The sequence below is a fragment of the Cuculus canorus genome, chromosome 12 (assembly GCF_017976375.1).
Source record: "Cuculus canorus isolate bCucCan1 chromosome 12, bCucCan1.pri, whole genome shotgun sequence".
Classification (NCBI taxonomy): domain Eukaryota; kingdom Metazoa; phylum Chordata; class Aves; order Cuculiformes; family Cuculidae; genus Cuculus; species Cuculus canorus.
Genome location: NC_071412.1, coordinates 18,550,456 through 18,573,933, shown reverse-complemented (window position 1 = coordinate 18,573,933; position 23,478 = coordinate 18,550,456). Strand labels below are relative to the sequence as shown.

General features: G+C 43.0%; 2 protein-coding genes across 7 annotated transcripts in view; one reads left to right on the top strand and one right to left on the bottom strand.

Annotated features, from left to right (window-relative positions):
* TMEM266 (transmembrane protein 266) overlaps window positions 1–8,645 on the top strand; it is a 99,904-nt gene extending 91,259 nt beyond the window's left edge. For all 5 annotated transcript variants that reach the window (XM_054077642.1, XM_054077643.1, XM_054077645.1 and 2 more), the window contains 2 exons: window positions 1,828–1,878; window positions 8,047–8,645. In XM_054077642.1, the coding sequence (XP_053933617.1) occupies window positions 1,828–1,878; window positions 8,047–8,633 (638 nt within the window). In that variant the 3' untranslated portion in view covers window positions 8,634–8,645. The remainder of the gene's footprint in view (window positions 1–1,827; window positions 1,879–8,046) is intronic.
* A 506-nt stretch (window positions 8,646–9,151) lies between these two features.
* The window catches only part of ETFA (electron transfer flavoprotein subunit alpha), a 29,527-nt gene continuing 15,200 nt past the window's right edge, over window positions 9,152–23,478 (bottom strand). The window contains exons 10-12 of one of the 2 annotated variants that reach the window (XM_054077648.1): window positions 13,623–13,688; window positions 10,202–10,282; window positions 9,152–9,328 (exon numbers count right to left, since the gene is read on the bottom strand). In XM_054077648.1, coding sequence (XP_053933623.1) covers window positions 9,290–9,328; window positions 10,202–10,282; window positions 13,623–13,688 — 186 coding nt within the window. In that variant the 3' untranslated portion in view covers window positions 9,152–9,289. Of the gene's footprint in view, window positions 9,329–10,201; window positions 10,283–13,622; window positions 13,689–15,217; window positions 15,240–23,478 lie in introns of those variants that run through there. The other variant, XM_054077649.1, reaches the window with a different exon arrangement.

Genomic DNA, 23,478 nt, shown 5'->3' with positions numbered 1-23,478 from the left:
TTGGCCTTTGGGGCAGACTTCGAGCAAGGAGAGGCAAAGGAGATGGTGCTCTCAGTCCCTCCATTCATTGCAAAGTGTGGCCGTGTGCTCTTGCCGGGGAGGGGAGGGAGGGACGACCCCCACATGCAGAACATTCCCGTGTCCAGACCAAGCTGGTTTTATCATTTCTCAGCTTAGAATTAGAATTTTAATAAGATCAAAGTGAATTGCCAGAGATGCAGATACGCAGGTATTTTCAGACTGTAGCTGAGGGTTCCATGCCTGGGCAAGAACCTGTATCTATCTGGGGTGGCAGATTTGGTGGCATTTAGAGTATAAATTATGCATGGTTGAAATGAAGTGTATTTTAGTAGCAGATAGCTGAAAAGCCTTGCAATGTACTCCTAATTCAGTGGCATTGCCTTGAGCTACTCCGAGGCCTCTTTTTTAAACTCAGGCATTAGCACAAAGCACACCTCTGACTGCAGGCATTTAAAGATCAACAAGGGCCAAAAAAGCTTTTAAGATCCAATGAAACAAGGAAAACAACCACGTTGCCTTTCAGTGTCAGGTTAGATTGCCTTCTTATGAGTGCAGCTATTTCAGGTACAGAGTGCTTGGTGGTTTGGGTCTTGTTGTGTGGAGAGAGTGTTCCCCAGAAAACATCTGTTTCCTTCACCTGCAAACCGCAATGTGCTGTGAAAAGGCAGGACTGTAGCCACAGGGACCCAGGGGGATGAGGGAAATCTGGCTCGCAGGGATGAGCATGGTTTTCTGAAACATGGTATCAAAAAGAGCACTTAAAAGGAAAGGATGCTTTTAGAGCACACGATACACCACAAATTGGGCAGGTCAGGTTGCTTGTAAGCTCGAAATCCTTCCTGGATTGCCAATACCGTTTTCTTAGCAGCAATACTTACCCTCTGCTCAGAATTGCAACAGGTTTGATATTTTCTTTTACAGTGACTGAAAATGTTCTGCTTTGCTGTGGGAAAGCCCACTGTCACCTGCAGCATCTAAAATGTGTATATGCGATATGGCTGCTGCTTTCTCTTCTTGGGGTCAAGTCTTTTTATCTTGCCCTTTCTGCAGTCCAGGTGTAGCTCTTACATACGTTTTACAAGTGTAGTACTACACCCTTGACTTGTAGAACTCTTATAGTACATTTTAAGCCAACAGATAACATAATGTTAATATTCTGCTACATGTTACCTGTATATATATGCAACAAAATAACTCTCTTTATTCCCAGTGAAAAAAAGAAGACGTTACATGTAGGGATTTACACATCAAAACTGCATGGATTCACAACTGCGAGCGAGTCTGGCTCTGGTTTGTGTGTCCCACAGCAGTGTTTGTGCTGAGGTGGAGAGGCATTTCCACCTGTTTTGGTAAACTCACTGTGTGGCTTCCTTTGGCCACGTCATCCAAAGCAGGATAGGGAAAGTTCTGCACTGGTGGGCTGCGTTCAGCCTGTTGGGATAAACACAGGCTTCATCCTTGTGACCAGAAAGCCGCCAGCGTTACACTGGTCTTTACCAGCGTCGAGGAGCTGGTTGGCCCCACCACAGTCTCTGGAAAGACCCCGGAGCACATTTGCTTTGGAACTCCATATGCCTCATTCCCAGGTTGGCACCATAAAGTGCTACAAATGATTATCCCTACTTTGGCTGCAGCCGTGGAGTGGATTGGGGTGCAGCATGTCTCCAAATCATACCTTGTCTTCTGGCCTAAAAAAGGGGTTGCTTTGGGCACACAGAGCAGAGGAAAGCCTCTCATGGGGTGGAATTTCAACTGCTTTAATCAAATAAATGGTCTTCTCATGGCTGCCTTCTTGGTTTTTTTCAGAGGATGACATGAATAATTACATCAGCCGGTACTACAATGAGCCTAACAGTGGTAAGTTTTGCTTGAAAATGTAAATGTAAACTGCACTTTTGCATTGTGCCACGTGCTCTAACGCAGCTAAGACTGAGTGATGATGAGAAATGAAAGCCACTGTGGCATCTCTTGGTTTGCTCCAGGGAAGTTTGTACCGAAACAGTAATTCTCCAAAGGTTGAGGGCCCTGAGTTTGCTCCTGCCTAAGGCACTCGCGATAGTTTGGAGCTCTGGGAGAGGTTAATTCCCCGTAGCTGGGCTGTCCGGGCTGCAGAGTGGTTCAAATGGACCCGAGACTGAACAGCGTGGACGAAATAAATGAAGAGAAAAGAAGTGGGGAGTTAGCCCCATGCTGGGAACCTTTCAGAGAGGTTAGACTGAGCGGTCAGGAACCGTGGTGGCAGGCAGGGTCTGTGACCCGAGGTCAGGCTTCAAGTGGCCGTCCCGAGGCAGGGGTCCCGCTGGGGGGAGGAGGCGGAACGGGTGCGCCCTGGACCATCCGGGGCAGCGAGGTTGGGGTGCCTGGGGCTCTACAAGCCCTGTGTGTATACACAATGGCATTTATGTGTCTATTAGAAAGTGAGGGGTGCAGATATCATGTGTTTATATCTCTCTCCCCATGTATACATTCCCCCATACACGTGTGAGGTTATATGAGAAAGAGCTGTGTGTGCCTGCACTTGGGGCACAACAACCCTATGCAGCGCTACAGACTGGGGGAAGAATGGCTGGAGGGCTGCACAGAAGAGAAGGACCTGGGGGTGCTGGTTGACAGCCGACTGAACATGAGCCAGCAGTGTGCCCAGGTGGCCAAGAAGGCCAATGGCATCTTGGCTTGTATCAGAAATGGGGTCACCAGCAGGTCCAGGGAGGTTATTCTCCCTCTGTACTCGGCACTGGTGAGACCGCACCTCGAATACTGTGTTCAGTTCTGGGCCCCTCACCACAAGAAGGATGTTGAGGCTCTGGAGCGTGTCCAGAGAAGAGCAACAAAGCTGGTGAGGGGGCTGGAGAATGTCTGACGAGGAGCGGCTGAGAGAGCTGGGGTTGTTTAGCCTTGAGAAGAGGAGGCTGAGGGGAGACCTTATTACTCTCTACAACTACCTGAAAGGAGGTTGTGGAGATGAGGGAGCTGGCCTCTTCTCCCAAGTGACAGGGGACAGGACTAGAGGGAATGGCCTGAAGCTCCGTCAGGGGAGGTTCAGGTTGGATATCAGAAAAAAATTCTTCACAGTAAGAGTCATTGGGTACTGGAACAGCTGCCCAGGGAGGTGGTCGAGTCGCCTTCCCTGGAGGTGTTTAAGGAACGGGTGGATGAAGTACTTAGGGACATGGTTTAGGGAGTGTTAGGAACGGTTGGACTCGATGATCCAATGGGTCCTTTCCAACCTTGTGATTCTGTGATTCTATAATATGTAGAAAATACATACGTGTGTACATGTTTAGTGTATCCTATGCATATATCCCAGAAATACATCCCTCTGTCTCGTATGTATGCACACAGTAAAATATGGACATATATAAACAGACATGTCTGTATAAGGAGATGTTTGTGTATCCACATATATATTATATAATTTATATAAAACATATTTGTGTGTACACACATGTACACGCAAACCCAGATATACATATATAAAAAAGAGTAAAAATATTTACGTATTTGTACGTGTGTGTAATGTATCACATAGAGATCTCCAAACACACATACATCCCTGTCTATATATGAGATTATATGCACATAAAAATGTGTGTGACTGTATATCTTCATATACACATAAAGATGTGTGTGAGAGGCTGTGTCTGTGGATATACATAGAAGTTTTATCTACATACATATATAAAAATCTCAAGATATATCTGTAGAGGTAGAGTCTGTGAGAGAGATGGTCTCTGAATATATGTGCATATATTACAGACATAAATGTAACTATGTATAAATTATTATATAGTTATATTCCATATATATGTATGCACACGTGGAATTACATATATAGAGAGAGATGTGTATGTAACATAAGAATAAATAAAAATGCATATAAGTCTATGGTTGTAAATATATGTATGTATAATATATGTAAATATAATATGTATAATATGTAAATATATATGTATAATATATTATATATCTATAATCTATTATATATCTATAGATATATATCTATCTATTGTATATCTATGTACATCCCTGTAGATACATCCCTAAATTGTTATACATGGGTAGATAGACGGTATCTTTAATAAGAATACGTTTTTCATATATATATAATTGTGTGTGACTGTCTGTGTATATGCGCTCAGGTTTTTTTGTGTTGTGTTATATCAAATATGGATGTATGTATGTGTGTATTTATAGGTATCACATGTATATCCCCATATATATATATATATATTTATATATTAAGATAGAGATGTCTATGTGCATATGACTATGTCTACACATTTCTATATATGTATATATGTAAAGATCAAGTTTTCAGTGTGTAAAAAGGTGTATGTACGATTGGGTATATATACATACTTTATATGTATTATATAAAAGATGACTGTTATGCAGATATAATGTATTCTATATAAATTCCCTGTATATACACACACAAAGAAAAGATGGTATATATGTGTGTGCGTTTTATTTAAATATAGATAATTATGTATACTTTAAAGGGGGGGTGAGAGGAGATATCATGTCTGAATATCTGTGTATCTTTTTATTCTGTATTATTGTTCCATATAATTTGTGGTTGATCCCTGGGGAATCCAGGGAACTACAAGCCTGACCTCAGTGCTGGGGAAGGTCATGGAGAGGATCACCTTGAGAGCCATCCCGTGGTGCATACGGCATAACCAGGGGATCGGGCCCAGCCAGAAGAGGTACAGGAAAGGCAGGTCCAGCTTGACCAACCTGATCTCCTCCTACGACCGGATCACCCGCCCAGGGGATGAGGGCAGGGCTGTGGATGGCTACCCAGCCTGAAGTAAAGCCTTGGACACCGTTTCCCACAGGATTCTCCTGGAGAAACTGATGACTTGTGGCTTGGACAGGCCACCTGGGTGGAAGCTGGCGGGATGGCCGGGGCGCGGGATTGTCAGTGGAGCTAAATCCAGCCAGCAGCCAATCGGCGCGGGATTGTCAGTGGAGCTAAATCCGGCCAGCAGCCAATCCAAGGACACTGAAGAGCTGGAGCATGTCCAGAGAAGGGGAACGGAGCTGGGGAAGGGGCTGGAGCCCAGGGACCTGAGGCAAGTGCTGGTCCCTTCTCTCAAGTAACAGGTGACAGGGTGAGAGGAAATGGCCTCAAGTTGCACCAGGGGAGGTTTAAGTTGGATATCAGGGGGAAAAAAGTCCTTTGTGGAAGGGTTTGTTAAGCACTGGCAGAGGGTGTTCAAAAGCCGTGTGGACGTGGTGCTTAGAGACATGGATCAGTGGTGGAGGTGGCAGTGTTGGGGTGGACTCTGGTATAAAAGGTCTTTTCCAACCTAAACAGTTCTGTGATTCCATACACATAATAGGTACGTGGTATTTTCTATAGAGGTATATCCCTGTGCATCCCCCTCTGTGCGCATCGCACCCACACACACGGAGCCATTTTCATGTGTGTGTATGTGCACACAGCTACAATGACAGATTAAGACATCTGTAGCTACGCAGGTATTTTAGATGTGTGTATAGATGTAAAGCTATATCTGTGTGGACACGTATGACAGAGCCTGTGTATGTACACATAGAGCTTTTATATTAGAAAAATACAAGAGTGCATATATACATGTGTATATATTATATAAAATGTGTGTACATAGACATAGTGTAAATACGGATGATTACCTACATGCACAGGCACTCTATAAATATGGATAAATATGTATGTCTATATAAAATCTGTATGTGTCTGTGAGAGAACAACTGCACATGAATTATATATATGTCTGTAAAAAAGTATGGATATGTGGACACATACAGGTATAACAGTGTTATATTGATTTGTGTATGTCCCTCTATACACATCCCTATAATGTAATGGGAGAGCTAAAAAAAGCGCGTGTATCTATACATGTGTGTACATATAGAATTTAAAAGGTGTTTAAAGGGGGAGTTCCATGTACAAGTATAATGTAGTGTGTGTGTGTGTGTGTGTGTGTGTATCACTGTATAAATTTCCCAGATATATAATGCACAGTGAGACATGCATATTATATGTATATAAAGGTAAGCATGTGAGTGTATGAGTGAGTGTATGCGTGTTCTGCTTAAAGACAGCCTCCCCCTTAAAATACATAAAATAATCTATGTACTCTACGTATGTGTATGTATGATGTATTATACACGGTGCTTGTAAATACACATACACTCCTCATATCTATACAGATATGAGTTTATAAAATGGGATATAGAGGTGATACAGTATTATATATAGATGTATATCCCTCCATATACATCCCTCTAATAGTCTTGGAGCTCTACAAAAAGGTGTATCTTTACGTAAATCTATATACATAGAAATATGTATGTGAAATATTATATATATAAAAAGATCTTAAAACTGTATTAAGGGGGGGGGGTGTTTGTGTATAGATCTGTCCCTCTGTCTGTTCCCCAGACAGATACACAGTGATATAGATGTGTATGTATATATAAAGGTAAGGACACGTGTGTAAGACTGCGAGCATGCACGTGTGCTCTATTTAAAGATAGAGAATGTTATGTATTTGAAGGGAGATCGTGTATTAGATAGTGTGCGCATCAAATGGCTCTGTGTGTATGGGTGGAGATACGAGGTCCTAAACAAAAAACGGAGCTGTTGCCTGGGATCACCTTCAGGGCAGTTCCCTTCTGAGCCAACAACCCCTTATATGTACACTCCCCACATATATACACAGTGAAAAAAAGTGTGTGTGTGTGTGTGTGTATATATATATTTATATAAAGGTGACAGACTGAACGTGTGTATTTGACAATAATTTTATGTATTTAAAGGGGAACTATGTATTATATAGCATATGTATCAAATGGCTCTGTGTACAGATGTATGGATACTGTATTATATATGAGGCTCAACATATTCCCCAGCTATATGGATAAATCTGTATATAAACATCATGTGTATGTAAAAGTTGTGAATGCAAGCCTGTATATAGACACACTCACATATATTGTATAGAATGTGCGCGCATATGTATGTATTTGGTATTATTTCTAGATGTATATAAAGTGTGTGTCTCTGCTATAAAGATGCACATAGGCAAACGTACATATACATATAAAGGGGTGTGTAAGTGTGCATTCTGTTCACTGACAATTCTATGCATTTAAGGGGGGACTATTTATGTACTGTATAGCGTTTATGTACATGTCTGTACATATAAAAAGTCTATAGGTATAATGTATTAGATATGGGGCTCATATATCTACATACACACATTTATTTATAGATAAAGGCTGTGTGTGTATAAAAAGGGGGAGGAAACTGTATCTGTATTTTATATGTGTGCACAGCTGTGATGGAGTATCCAGTATTAGTTATAGGTCTGTGTCCCTCTCTCTGTACATCCCATTACACAGAGAGCCGTAAACAAGTGTGTGTGTGTGAGTCCGAGAAAGAACACTTGTGTACATGTGATCCATTTGATGAGAGTAATTCTCTGTATTTAAGGGAGTGTGAGAACTGTGTACAAGTGTCAACATCTCTTCCCCAGTCTGTGTACAGACGTGGGCACACGGTGTTACAGATGGAGTGTAATAGTACGTACACACACCCCTTCCTCCACAGATGTGTACACATAGGACATACGTGGTATTGTTTATACATTAAGGAACACCCCCTCCCCTTTGTTCTATACGCTGATTTAGGCCCAGGGGGTGGAGATTTTTTAAAAGCTATAGAAATACACAGTTTCAGAGGATTCAGGTATGTGTTCACAGATTTATTTTCATACATAAATTCCACTTCGTAGACATTCTCCATCCACACACACAAATGTACATACACTTATAAAGGAAGATGTGTATAAAGGTAGATAATGTAGTTATTGATCTGTATATACGCACATAAATATTTTATGGTGTACACACAGCTGGAGGTATATGCTATTATTTATCTATGTCTATGCTTGGTTTCTGTGTGCATCTGCATATTGAAGGACAGGGCCGTTTCCCTCCTGCTAACCTGTGCCCGTTCTCTCTCCTGTGCAGACAGCAGCGTTCCTGAGGCGCCCATCTGCATTGTCACCACCGCAGCCATCGACGTCCATCACCCCAACATCTCTTCTGACCTCTTCACAGTGGAGGTGCCGATGCGGTTGGGCAGCACCGGGACATCTGCCAGTATCACGTCGGGCAGCGCCTCGCGCTCCACCGTCAGCTCAGGCACACAGGCCTGCAGCGAGAGCAGCCAGACGCTGGGCTCCTCCCCGGACTGCAGCACGGCCTGCGAGGACGCTGTGGCAGCCGGTGGTGGCCCACAGGCTGATCTTGTGCCTGCGCGGCAGCGGGTGGCCCACACCATGGTGCAGGAGCTACTGTCCTCCCTGTCGGAGGAGGCCTGCCTGGCGCAGAAGGGGCTGCTGGATCCCGTCAACCTGAAGCTCTCCAGCCCAGCGGGCTCCAGCCCCGAGCTGGGCCACCGGCTCAGCATCTACAACCACAGGAACCAGGACAGCCTCGATGTCTTCCAGCTGAAACCCCTCATTGACTGCCCGCCGGGTGCCCCAGTAATCGATGAGAAGTATGGGGCGCTGGGGCCCCCGGAGCCACGGCTGGGCAGGGTTCCCGAGGCATAGGGACAGCTCCGAGGACACACTCGCTGCACCAGGTCATGAGGCAGAGTAACAGTGCCAGAAGCAACATGTGGCATCTCCTGCAGTGGACGCCAGCATCGCCTCTGCCCGCCAGTGTCCGGCACAACAGCCCTGCCCAGCTGTCAGCTCAGGGCCAGCAAGGACCTATGGTGTCCTCTGGGGCACCAGGGACCTGCCACCAGCCACAGGCCAGCCCAGACCCCACAGGGCCTGTGGGGACAGACTGTGCGCCCCTGTCCCAAGGCCAGCCTGATGGCAGCCAGGAGCACCAGGGGCTTTCCACCAGTGCAGAGCCAGCACAGACCCACAGTGTTCATGGGTAGGACAGAGCTGCTGGACAGCCTGGGCCTCCAGCCTGCCCCCAGCCCGGGGGTCTAAGTGTGGCTGGGAGGGGAGTGAGGATGGGAATAAACACTGACAAACACATGCTGCCTCCTGCCTTCTATCCCTTTTCTGCTGTCTTTCCCTCTTTCCTTACCTTACCTACCTTCTTTCTTCCTTCCATGCCCCCCTCACCACTCTACGTTCCATCCCACTGCCCACCAAAAGAAACCAACACCACAGTGACCCCACCTCTTTCCAGTACAGTCCTTTATTTGCCCTGACCCCATCTCCAGTGCAGGGTCCGTCACCAGCGCTTACTTCTTCTTCAGGAGCTCCGTCATCTCCGGCACCGCCTGCAAACACCAGTGCCAGGGTCCAGCCTCTCTTGCTCTGACCCCCAAACTCTCCCCAGGCAGCCCCCACCGCCCCCTCCTCCCTCCCAGCCCTCATGCCCAGCACACCACTCCAGGGGCTGTGGGTCACCCCAGCTCACAGCACTCCCCCCTTTTCTCCTGCTGAATAAAGCCTCTTAATTATTTAAGAGGCTACATTTCCATTAGGTGGAAATAATGCATTCGTACAAAATTTATTAAGGAAATTGTCTACATGGTGTTTCTTCAGAATGTGACTTTGTCTCTGGCTTATGAAAGGGCCCGTGCTCACCGCTGAGCCAGCGGGCATTGGTTCAGGAATGGCATTAAGTGCTGGCAGAGTTTCTGCCCGCGCCGCTCCAGAGCTACAAGCTCCCACCAGTCCCACGTGTGGCTGCGCACATGTGAGCTGTCGGCGCTGAGCCTGGCTCACAGCTCCGTTATTCCCAGAGAACTGCACCTTCCTCATGGGCAGCGGTAAGGCCGCAAGCCCAGGCAAAAATAAGTACTGCTGCAGCAGCCTAAACACAACAATGCCAGCTCGGTATTGTCATATTTAAGACAATTAAAAACACACGTAAAGACTCGGGTGCAGTTGTGTCTCACAAGGGTTCACATTCAGGAATCTGGAATAGAGGCAGGCTGGCTGCCACACTCCCAGCACCCACAATAACTTGCAGGGCCTGAATTTTGAGAAGGAAAATAATCAAATCACAAAGCAAATTCTTTAACAAAAGAACCCAAAGCAAACACCCTCACACAGACATCTTTAACACTTACGAGATTATATTCTCCATCTACGCTGTCATCTGATCCCCAAAAAACATTCTCCCATGCCTCTGAGTTTAGCCTTACCTGAAATAAGTCTGCCACCAGTCCGTAATCTGCCACCTGGAAAATTGGAGCTTCTGGGTCCTTGTTAATAGCAACGATGGTCTGCAAGCAACAGCAAAGCACAACGTCAATATAAATATCTTGATTGTCATTTAGGGCTGGATTGCAGAGACATAGGCTGTACCCAGGAACCATGGGCTAAACTCTCTCCAAGTCCCTAGAAGCACAGGATGTGATCAGAGCATTTTACAAACAAAAACATACAAAGAATTCCTTCCCTGTTCACCACATACACTGGGGTTATCCTTCCCTGTTGAAAAGAGGCTAGAGAAAAATTACTGCAAAAGACTATCAACTCCCACTCCACGCCAGAACACTACAGAAACAACAGAGAGGGAGCATTTAAAACCCATGCAATGAAGCTGTGCCTGAAGGCCTCAGGACCTATTAGGGGACATAGCACTTAGTTTGTAACACAGCAGAAAAACATACACACAGGTCCAGACAAATGTCTCTGCTTAACCTCTGCCATACAGGTAAATCACTCCATAAATCTGTGGCAGCTTCCAGCAAAACAAGTGCAAAAACTACAGCAGGATGGGCAGTGAGCCTTCCAGCAGACGGGGTCTGACCCACAGCACCACGACACAGCCTTTCCACCTCAGTGCTGCCAGTGGAACTCCTCAGCAGAGCTGCCTACTATGCCCTGGTAGCCACAGTGCACACGTTGTTTCCCTCCCCTGAAGGTACCTGTCTGACAGAATCCATGGCTCTGTACCACACCCCTATGGCAGCAACTCAAAGACACAAGTCTGCAAATGTTGTGGGCTTAGGCCCACAGAAGTGTGTTCCATCGCAGGCCATCTGCACGCTGTGCCTCACTGCAGCAGGACCACAGCACGTACCCGAGTGCAGAGCTACAGCAGAGCTGCCCTCTCGCCAGCTCACAGGCAAAGACCTGCCATGTGTTCCAGTAATACCCCCAAATGTTTTTCCTCAAGTTTTATTATTTCAGTTACCCGTTTGCAAATGCAGAACTCCACTGACACTTCCACAGTGCAGGAACCCAACTACAGGCCACGACACCTGAGGAAATTGGCTCAGCAGGGACTTCGGCTATGCCCTGAGGCCCTACCACGCTTCCCAGAAGCCAGCGCTGAGGGCCAGCCCAGGCCAGCACCTGGGGATACCTGGGACTGCCATCTCTCTCCTTATGAGAAAAACAGTTAACACCAGTTGCTTGAAAACCTGTCTTAAGCTTTAGTTCGGCAGCCTCATCCTTCCCTGTCTCTGTTAGCTGAAGTAACTTTTTAATAAGATCTGGTTCTCTACCTCATCATTACATCAGACTTTCCATGGTACAAAGGCAAAGCATCACCTTGCTTTTCATTGCATCACAGAACTTGCAAGTTAAACCTCTTAGGAAGAAAAGATACCGTAACTACCTCATGAGGGAACTAAATACAAGGAAAGAAAGCAATGAGGATTTTCCAGGTCTCCCCAAAAGCTGCATTTTCTACCCTTCCATAAAAGGACAAATAAATTAGATGCTTCATGTGGTAGAAAGCATCCGACTACTTTGGAAAACGTATCCTGATGTGTAAATTTCAGAACATCAGATAACTCACAGTGCTGCGGGAAGACGGGGGACACTCCAGAGAGTTCCCATGGCTGCATAGCTCCTTATGTTTGTGAAAACTGGATCTTTTTAGTAACTACACCACCTATATGCTTTGGCTGAAAGTAGAGCAGAACACATTTCAAATACAACTAAATTTTACAATACACAGATTTGTTTACACTAGAGAAACTATGATCTATGGGAGAAATAAAACTGTTAAGTATGCATCTCATTAACACCTTTATCTGTCCTCATTTCCTATAAAAGAACATCTCGAAGTATCAAACATGGCATTGGAAACGCCAAAAAACCCCAAAGATTTTGCTGCTATAGTGCAGGACAATATTGCTGCTCAATATTTTTATATCAAAGGAAAATCTGGCAGTTGCAGGCTCCCAGTACTGCTGGCAGTCTGAACCAAGAAAAGGCAGGAGATAAACACAAACAGGGTCAGACTGAGTTTGAGGCAGCTTTAAATACACAGTTCTCAGTCAACGGGCCAACAGTAATCCCACCCATCGCCCTTCTCCCTCAATTAAAGCATAGCTGGAGACCAAACACCTCGAAACAAAGATGCTCTTAATTGCTGTGGCCTACCACCTTCCAGAGGAGCCCCAAGAGAGCCAAGGATGGCTGTGACACTACTGCATCAGTGCGGCTTTCACCAACTCTGCCACTGCCCGACTGTCCCCTTGTCTCCCTACTGCTGCACTGGGAGTAGAAGAGACTACAGTGACACTCTCCCACTAGGATCAGAGAGGATACACTGCTACAGACACTGTGGCCCATCCTTTTCAACAGTGACCTTCATTCCTGCCCATCCTTCAATCTTTACTTCTAATTTTGGGGTTTTTTTCCCCACTGTGTCATCTAATGCACAGCCTGAGTCCCCAGTTTTCAAAGGCTGAAGCACCAAAAGGGTGTTGTATCCCAAATCCTGCTTACATGATTTTCCCCCAAAATATTCAAATAATATATGCAAAGACAACTGAACTGTAAGGAAGCACAGGCCATCCTACCACACAGGCTGGCTTGTGAGGACAATTCCATTACCAGTCACATAAACTCACTAGTCTGCCACTGCTTACACACAAGAAAACATAAGGATCTGCCTGTTAAGTTCTGCCACTCTTTTCTTCAGCTTTATAAGCTATTCCATGTTCTTGGTTAGGTTTCAGCCAGAAAGCATAAGGACATTCCCTGGAAACAGAAAAACATATATGTGTCCTCTTTTGACAGGGGAGGCAGAGCAACCCCCACTCTTTGATGCTTGGCATCTGACTGTACGATTCAGCAGGTAACTCTGCTCCTCTTCCCAAACGCTGCACTGTGGACCAAACTGGCAGTTCCAATTTCAAATTCTTTGCTTTGGCAACTAATGAGTTAAACCTTTTAAAGGTTTACTGCCGTTTTATAATAGGTTTCCATTTGAATGGCTAAATGCAGGAATGTCAGAGACATCTTTTACTTTATGGAATAGTAAGTTCATAATTCAAATCGCACATTGTTATGCATGAATTGATATGTCATACTCGGAAATAAATGCAAATGGAACTATTGTATAGAAGTCAGGCATTTGTGTTTTGTTTTTAAATAAAGTCAATAAGCTGCTTCTACTTAACACTTGGGATGTAGTGCAATAGTTTCTCTACTGTGTTAGATCTTACTCTCTTTTTGGCAGGGCATGTTTTACAGAAGCAAACTGGCAATTTTAACATCAAAAAAATTGAAAAACTGGCTAAAGTACTGATGTAAAACCAAGAAAGTCAACCACTTTCCTTCCACAAAGAAATCATTCCCTGTGCATCCATCTTTATATACCTTGCTGTCTTTCATCCCAGCCAAGTGTTGGATTGCTCCAGATATTCCCACGGCAATATAAAGTTCCTAGAAGAAAACAAAAATGAGACATTTTTGGTACCTGTGACAGTTTCAGGAAGCTCTCACACACCTTACATATCAGTTACATGCAGTACTTTTCACATTACAGCACTTTCCAACACAGAAGGCAGCTGATGACTGGTTCCCTTCCCCACTTGGGGATGCAATGGAACTGTAAGAAGGAGACTCTCGCAGAAGCACCCAGCAAAGATGAATGGGGTGGGAAGAAGATCTGCCCAAAACCTCAGGTGCTGCTCAGTCAGAGGACAGAGCAGTATTACTCATGACCCTGGAGATGCCAATGCAAACATGAAGCAAGACAACCTACAAACAGATAATGCAGTCACCTAAAGACAAAACCCAGACTTTCTTGTTTGGACTCCTTAAATAAGACAAAAGACACAAAGCTGAAATTCAGATGTTTAAACCATTACCATGTATCCTACATGGCAGAATATAACATTTCATGCACTTAAGGGGGCTAGCACCCTTATCCACTAGTAGTGATAGCTTCTGTTATCTATCCTAACCCTCAATGTTCATCTGCTCTTGAGGTTTTCCCCACTGTTCACGATGCACTCCGACACAGGATGAATAATGAAGTGCTGTCCAGGTAAGCACCAGCAGGAAGATCTTTACACCTCGGGGCTCCCAACCTAGCAGCTCCGAAGAGACTTATATTCAAAATAGACAGGCTGCAATCTATCCAAAACCAAGTACATTTTCAGCTCTGTGATGGTTTTCTCACCCCCTGCCACAAGTCCAAGTAGCCATCAAACCTGTACTGTTTAGCTACCTCATTTTAAAGAAAAAAAAAAACCCAAGAAAGTACTTGACACCACCTCATTCAATAAGAGGAAACTGTCACACACAAAACTAGTTACGGGGTGACCTGTCAAAACCAATTAAAAGGTGTATTTCTACAGGCTCAGAAAAGATGCCATCTCCAGTACTAACAGACTCTCTCTTTAACAAATACCAAGGTTAGTTCCTATATAAGAACATACAAATCTAATTGAGGAAATTATTTTTGTGGCCAGAGAGGGTAGGAGGGTCAAAAAAACCTTATCCCTGAGCAACTGAAGATGCACATTACAGTTAAGTGGCTTTTAACATGACAGAACAAAGCACAGCTGTGGAACAGGCACAGACCTACAGGAGAGGCTGGCAAAAGAAGGTGCTCAAATACACCGCCCATGCAGACTGTTTCTTCCATAAAGGCCTGGTAGTTATTGTGTCCATTAATGAAAAAAAGATGACTGCTTTCTACAGCTACAAATTCCACCTATTGCACTGGGTTTTAAACAGGAGAAAAAAAAATAAAATTTATGAAGCTTTTCTACAAAAGCTATCTCCTGTAAAAACTCAAGGGGAGGGAAAAGAGCTCAGGAACAGAGCAATTCCTATTAAAAAGGCCTGCTTTGAAGTGAAATGCAGAATCTTGTCTATGTATTTCCCAAAAAACACACAGCTGTTGAAGACACTCAAAACTGTCTTACCCTCTGTAGCTTTTTTCCAAGTGCATTGCTATTAGAGGTCAATCCATTTTAACTACAGCTGCAATGTAATACAATACATGCATGTAAGAACTCACAGTAAGAATGCAATATTTTAATTACACCAAATAAGAGAACAGATGTTACAGGAGAAATTATTCTAACATCATATAGTCTTTAATACAAGCTATTTTAAAAACACATTACTGTAATTCGATTTTTTTTTTAGAGCAATTCATTAAGTGCCCGTCATCCAGACTACCAGATTCTCTTATCAGTCTGTTTAACATCAGGCAGTCCAGTCTTTGGAATGAATCCAGCTAACCAGGAGCCAGATGCCTATGTATATATTCCATTAAAATATCTAGGAAAGACAAGGATATTTCATTAAAAGGACATTTGTAAATCACCAGGCTTGTCTAAAAAGCCTTTGTTATGCATCTAAGCCATGCCCTTCAAGGTTGTGTCCTCTCGACTCCCTGGCTAAAATAACCAATCCAGTCAGTAGGCCGTCACGCTTACAGCAGATTGCCTCAGTTGTGCTCTTCTACAAAGAAACATGGGACAGCACGTTTCCCATCAATAGTTCCATATAGTAAAATAGATATCACTGCTTAAATTTTAGTTTAGATCTATTCTACAATTTAGTAGAAGGGAAAGAAAGGACCCATGAGTTCTGAATGACTCATGACTGCTCAGTGCTCTCCAAGGAGAGAACTTAACTGGTCATCCCGACTAAGAAATCTGGATCTCTAAGTTATTTTCAGGGTAATACTCTTGTTTTTAACGCCTACCCTGAAATCATTAACTTCTACCATGGATTTTTGCTGAGTCCCGTCATTTCTGCAGTGTTAGTGTTCAAAGTCCCAACTCCAGACTGTATCCCCAAGCACTATCAAGCGAGTAAAGCGGAAAGCAGATCAGTACCACAGAGCAGTGCTGCTTCCAACTGTGTTATGCTACATGCCTGCCAGCACAGCAGAGCGCACATTGATGGCTAGAAAAAGATCTTGGTTCTTTAGAGCTCATCTGCATGAAAGACCCACACCAAGGCACAAAACTGCACAAATCAAAGCCTAGATCTCACTTCTCAGGTGCCACCAAAGATGGCTTTACACCAACTTCAAGTTCCTGCTTTTTGGATCCCTGGAAGCTGCTCTAATTACTGCTGTCAGGTAGATGATCCACAGCCTACAATTGCAGGCACTTACATCAAAGTCCAGGACATGGGGCGGCGTTTATCAACTCCCTAGTGCTTGTGCACAAGCAGGTTTTCACTGACAGGCTGCGAGCAGTGCTGAGCCACGTGAGAATGGCCTAACAAAACAGCACACCGAGTCTGTATCAAGGGGCTCACTGCACTGTCTGGTACAAGATGAAGTCACAAAAGCAATTAAAGTCAAGGAAAGTGGAAGTTTTGGTGGTATGAGGACATAGCACTGGATTAGTCAATCATCTTGCCTCACAGTAACTTTATTTCACACAAGAAATAATAACTATGTATATTCCAACCATGCCAATCTTATTTCTGATGAAGTGGACACTAGACATCATCAGAGGTGAAGAGACACCCAAAAAGAGAGCTAACTGTAAGAAAGTACAATGAAGGAAGTAGGGAGCATGGGAGGCTGGATGGACCAAAACCAAAAAGCTCAAGAGTGTAGGAAGCAGAGGGCAGGAAAGCAACAACCAAGCAGCACTTGAAGTGCTCTTGCAGAAAGGGCTTGGTGTGTTAGTAATGGAAACACATGAGGGTGGGAGCATCAGCACGTAACAACACCCATCAGGCTTCTCACAAGGGCTACAGCAGTGGCCAAAGCTGATTTTGCCAGCAAACCAGCACTAAGGCCAAGAGTGCTTTAATTTGTCCTGTTACTAACACCCCACAAGAGCCAGGGACAGGCTGGGAGCCAGGACCCTGACAAAGACCTCAAAGTTTGTCAGACCTCAAAGCATCACAATAACCCTAAGAAGAAACAAGAGTCCAAGTCCCAAATCTATCCTACCTAAAGGCAAGATACCAAACCAAGAATCCAACTTATCATTTGCAACTTGATGTATTAATCTAGCCTTGCATTGTTTTTCCAACAAAAATGACCACAGTCTGTATTACAGGCAGAGTCACTGTACCATTAAAATGAAGAAATCCCCCTTAGCCATTCCCTAATCCCAACTTACATATTAGCATCTACAAGTCCATGAGACTTCACATGCACGGATTTTCACAACTGGCTCCAGAATGCACACAGCCAATTCCAGGCTGTTTGGATAATGTCACAGGAGTGCTACATGTGGATCATTAGAATTGGCAATATAACAATGCAGTTACTGCCCTGTGTGCACTGATTTTTCCAATTATTTATAGAATAATTAGCGGCATACAATATTCCTTCATTTTTACTTGCAAGAACATGTAAAAGTGCTTAGGATGCCTTGTGGGAGTTAAGGTACATTTGCCTAAGCAAACCGCAACAACAGTTTTTAGCTGAAACTCCCTGTGCCTTTGAAGGCTGCTCTAAGAGGCTGCTGCGCATCTTCCACAGGTGCAACACAGGATGAGGTAGTTACTTTGCAAGCATGCCGTCAGCTACTATTGATTTTTATGCCAACTTTTGAATTACACTGAAAACCTTCCATGTACATCCATTTATCATCCTACCAGCAGCATGCTTTTAAACAGGCTACTTTAATAAACCCCTCTGGCACACATACTCTTTTTAAAGGCAGCTCAGATATTTTCTTTGCAAGAGCGAAAGGACAAGGATATTAGAAAGAAATCTTTGTAATGAAAATTGCTTCATACAAGAGACTCCTTCCAATTACAACCTATTAACTCAATAAAATGTTTTCTGGGTTGACACTAGTTCATATATATTCCACTGTATATAAAACAATTACCTGGTATGTACTACTTTGATGTGGTTGATATGTTCCATTCAAGAAGCACACATTACTAAACTATATCCCCAACTACAGCTTCTTTTTCACTTTAAGAACCTTTGATCAGCCAAGCTATGTAATTACTCTTAAGCGTGGGTAGGGTGTCTGCTGGAGTGCAGGGCCATACAGCAATTTTTCGTCTCTCTCTAGGGAAAAGCACATCAATTGCTTTCAGCTAAATGCACTCACATATGAATATTTTAGTACAATTTAATGTTTCTGCACCAACCCCAAAGGAGCAGAGCATCAATTTGTGAACATAGTTTTCTTGGAGTTAAAAGCTACACTGGATAATGCAGGATGAAAGGGGTTGTCAATCCTTAGCTTTTTAGCAAGTCAGAGAAAGGTAGTCTGTAAATTCAGTCCCAGCTGCATACAAGCAGCTCTCTGAAGTTTGCCACTATAAAGCTACTTTTCAACAATAGTGAATTATCAGAGGAGATATTCCAAAACCAATTTTCCAAGCACGGTCAGTTTTCCCAATGCTATTCCCATCTGCCAGCTACCCAACCATTCATACAACAGAAAAAGCACCTGCTGGTCTGTTATTGAACCAACAAAGGTACTGTACAAATAATACATTCCTACAAAGAAGCTGGGTGAAAGTAGGGAAAATGAAGTGAAGTACCATGTGTTCAAACACAGAAACTTTGGTATCTCAATATTCTCTCATATATGTAACAAATTAGGAAGTAATGAAGATCTTATCCTTCATAAGCAATGAGCAGAATGTTTTTAAAGTGAATACAACTAAAGTGACAGGAGTGACAGTCGTCATGAAGCTAAGGGAATTAATTAATTCACTCTGTTAGTAATTTTAGGTAAGAATCAGAACAAAAGGGACTAGAAATAGTGGAAGGAAATATCCCATGTTTCACTTTCCCTACACTTCTCCAGGAGAGAGGGAAGAGAAACAAGTCTTACCAGGTCTGCTAACCTGAACAAGCAAGTGATCCCTAAGAAAATGATGGGAAGTAACACTGAGGAAGAGTTAGTATCCACTTACCACGCAAAGAAACCATGAGTCACTTGTGCATTTTAGAGAGAGCAAAACCAGGCAGGTGAAGTATTTGGTTACTTTGCCACTGAATACAAAGAAAAACGAAATGCAGGAACAATACACTGTCTTTGTCCCCTCCTGCTACTCCCAAAGCAAGAAGATTACTGCTAAGTGCCAGAAAGCCACTCATTGTAGTAAAAGGGACTGCCTAGTAAAACACAAGCTCAGGAAGCATCCTATCCTCTTGCAAGAGATGCGGAGTAACAGAAGTCCCACTGCTCTGTAGAAAACCTTGTGCCTTCATGTAACTCTCTGCCAGGAAATGCCTTCTTGCCATTCAGCTTTCCTTTTCCTGCTTCTAATTTCATCTCACTCCTGCATTTTCTACCTAATGTAACACTAAGTTGTTCCTGTTTTTCCACAGCTTTGGTGTCTTTCAACTGAACCAACATCCCACTTGAAGTTGCACCTCTAACACGCCCCTTTTCCCCTCATTACTGTCAATTCCCAGCAGTCATAAATCTGCCTCTCTTTTGAAGTTCCTGCAAAGCATTACATCCAGGGAGACCCTCTGGAATGAAATTGAAGCTTAAGCACTGAAGCTAAGCCGACCAGCAAGTTTACTCCTGGCAATTGTATTGGAACTACACTGAATTCCCATCTGCCTTCCCCACCCAAGGTTTCTCAGCATGTGCAAATTTCCAAATGCATCTGTCTTCTGTGCAATCATATCACATTTCTAGCACAATCAACTAATCCAGTGTCAATTACTACTACATCATATCTCCTAATTCTTACACTCCTCAGTTTTCCATCTCCTGTCACCTCGTAGAACAGTGCTTTGTGCCTAGTGCTGAAACTAACAAGTACCAAATGAACATCTCAAAAAGGAGTTCTTTCTTTGTTTTTGTGAACAAGACAGAAAGAACTGGGAAGATTTTTACTGTGAAAACTAATACCCTTGACTATTGAAAATTTCTTATCTAAATACAGGAGTTACTTGGGGGAGGGCGGGGGTGGCAGCATGATTTGTGCGGGTATTTTATTATTTTTCTAACTGGATCTACATAACAGTAGGCACTCACAGGAAGGATATTTTTATCCAAAATGAACTAACTTGAACATCCTCACAAGGGCTTTTTTCTTAATCAGAACCTACATATAGTGCTTAAACAGAGAGCTGAATTTCATTTTCTGCATAACACCTGCATATAAGAAATACCAGAAAACAAATAGCTTCTAATTTTAAAAAAATGCACTTCTAAAATTGTTATAACTGCTTAAAGACATCGAATATACTAAGTTACCTTTTTTAATTAGGAAGATAATATTTTGTATTTTAATATATTCACTTATGCCTAAAAATCTCCTTCCTTCCATCTAATCAAGTAATACGAATCAGCTGTCTCTTTGATAAGCAAGAATATTCAAGCAGAAGCTGCAATCACCTGAAATCAACAGGTAAAAAAAAGGTTATAAGAAACAAAAATAATACATCCAACATCTTAAGAACCGGAATAAAATTATACAAAAAACTGCAGTCTAAAAAACTGAAGCCAGTTACCAAATTACTGAAGGACCAAAGTTACCCTTCCCTCACCAAATCCACAGTAAAAGGCACATGGGAAGAGACAGGCAGATCTTTTAGGTTACTACCGTCTTACCCCGCAATCAGCACAGAACACTCCCCAGCATTCACACACAAAAGACAGCAGTAGGAAGCACCTCCCCTCTTCCCAAGCTTGTAACTCGCTCTTTTTCCTCTGTGGTCTCAAAACTGACCCAATTCCAGAGTCCTTTAAAAACAGTGCATTCCAATCCTCCACTAAGGCTGGGCAAGAGCCTATTAATAGAAGAGTAAGAGCACATGCTATGATACTTTCCCATCAGAAACCAACAGCTGCACAGAAGAGCAAGCACATCTCGAACTCCAACAGTTTCTTGCATCCAAGATTCTTCCACGACTTAAAATCCACACGCCCAGGAGGGCATGCATAGTGTCAATGGGAGTTCAAAACCACACACAACTCGCATCTCAGCTTTTCCAGGTAAAACATCATGAGCTCTCCCTGAACTAGTGGTATCAAGCACATCTCATAGGACAAGAGAGGAAGTCATCTCCTAGAGGACTGTTAAAATAGCATAGTATAATCCTGATCTGGTCAAGGAAATTCCATTCAACTCCTCCTTTAAGTGAGTCTATCTTCCACTGCACAGAATAAGTTTCTACCTAGATTACTAAAAAGACTCTGAAGTGTAATTAGGAATACAAACTTAAGAATTTGCAGCTTTAAACTGTCTCATATTTAAGAAGCTTACCCAGCATGCTGAAAAATTTCCTTTAGTCAGCAGCTCAGAGGGCTTAGTACTGATTCAGCTTGCGCTTTCATTAAACGATTTTCTATCCTCCTCAGTCACTGCTCACTGTCCCCTGCATGTATTTTAAGATCCAGAAGGAATATTTGAACAATTTGGAAGAAAGGACATATAATTTTCAGTACCCTGCATAACTCGCTATTTAGTAGATATTTGTTAAGAAGGGAGATGAGAGAGAAATGCATCGACCTGCTGACAAGAAGATGTAGCACCATGCAACCACGCCAGTTAGGCTCATTAATTGACACAATTGTTGAACATTCATTAGTCTGTCCTGACTGACTAATGGCTATTTTAACAATTCTCTAGAAGATGACAACAATAACATTGATGTGATCCTATGATGTGGCTGTATGTTCTGACCTCCACAAGTTGCTATGAGCTGTTGCAAGTTATAGCACTATGTCTTCATCAAACACCATTTTTTTTTGTTTCAACATAATTGTTAATATGCTCTTGACTCTAGAAAGAATGTTCATTGTTGAACTAAGACACGCAAACCAGAGCTGTCTTCAAATTAGCATTTCCCACTTCCTTAATGCCCATTTGGGCAATGAAGAACTAAGGATGGTCAGTTTCATCTCATGCCATTTCAAAATAGGCAGTTAAACGGCACTCAGCTTACTCCCTGGTTTCCAAAGGTTTGGGTACATGACAACCAACTGAAGACTGTGTCTTCATGACAACCAACTGGGCCTCCTTCAGAAGCCACAATTTCCATATACATTGCAGTTGCACTTCCTGAACTAGTGTTAATAGCTGGCTGCACCTATAGCTGCAATACGTTGGACCTTAAGCCTAATGTACGATTAAAAGAAAGAACATTCTATTAAAATACAAATGAGCCCGTAGCAAAAGGAGTACTACACTGGGGGCTACAGCTGTCCTGCACTACATCTGAAACAAACGCAATTTCATACTAGGCACAAAAGACAGACATCACCAGGAAAAAGAATTAGGGTTACATTTATAATATGCAATATCTTATAGTTTCCAGATGTTAATACCACTGCTATCAAGATTTTGGAAGGACACAATATGCAACAAAATGGACCTTAAGTCTTATCAATAGGTCTATTTCTCAGAAACTGTTTTTTGTAGCAGTTAGTCATCATATGGATTTATAGGTTAAACATGAGCATGCCTAGAAACAGTTCCATTTAGCCCAACAGGACTACTATCAGAAGGCCTCTGGTAAGGACTTAAAAAAAAAAAAAAAAAAAGGAAAAAAAAAAAGGCAGCAAACATCCCCATCCACATCTCAAGACAAGAACTCAAAAGCATGAGGTAGTATCTTGTTCAAGAAAACCTAGCAAGCAGAACTGACAGACTTCAGGAATCATAAGTTCCTGTCTGATATCTTCCAAGTACCGCTCTATCCTGACGGATATATTACTGGAAAAATAACGGTCATGGTTTTAAGTTCTCAAACTTGCACCTCTTAATGGTACAAAGGCAGAACATTTCAGAACCTATCAAGGCTTTGGACATGTACGGCCTTTTAATATTATTTAAATTACTGCTATGCGGTAAACGAAGGCTTTGAAATATGACAAGTTTCTCACTAAGTTTCAGCTCACTCTCCCTTTCTGGTCTCATTAAACCATTAATAAGTAAAAAGTTGTTCTTCGGTAACTTCTGTTACCATATATACACAAAGAGAGCTGCTGACTGAAATTGTTTTTTACTCTGTTTTGTAGCTCAAAGTATATGCCTGACAGACTTCCATACTCACCCATGTTCTCAGTCACAATTCCCTCCTCATGTCCGTGATGACCGGATCTCAGTACGTGCTAGAGCACATTCTACCCAGAAACAGATGAGCTACATTTGTACTTTCTTAATTACAAATGCTCATTTGGGCTTTCTCTGTCTGCCACTTTCCTCAGGTCACAAGGAACAATGGAAGTAGTCTTAGACTTCCACATAATGGAAAGGCCTTCCTAGATCCCAAAAGACATATGGACAGAGATCCAATGCTCTG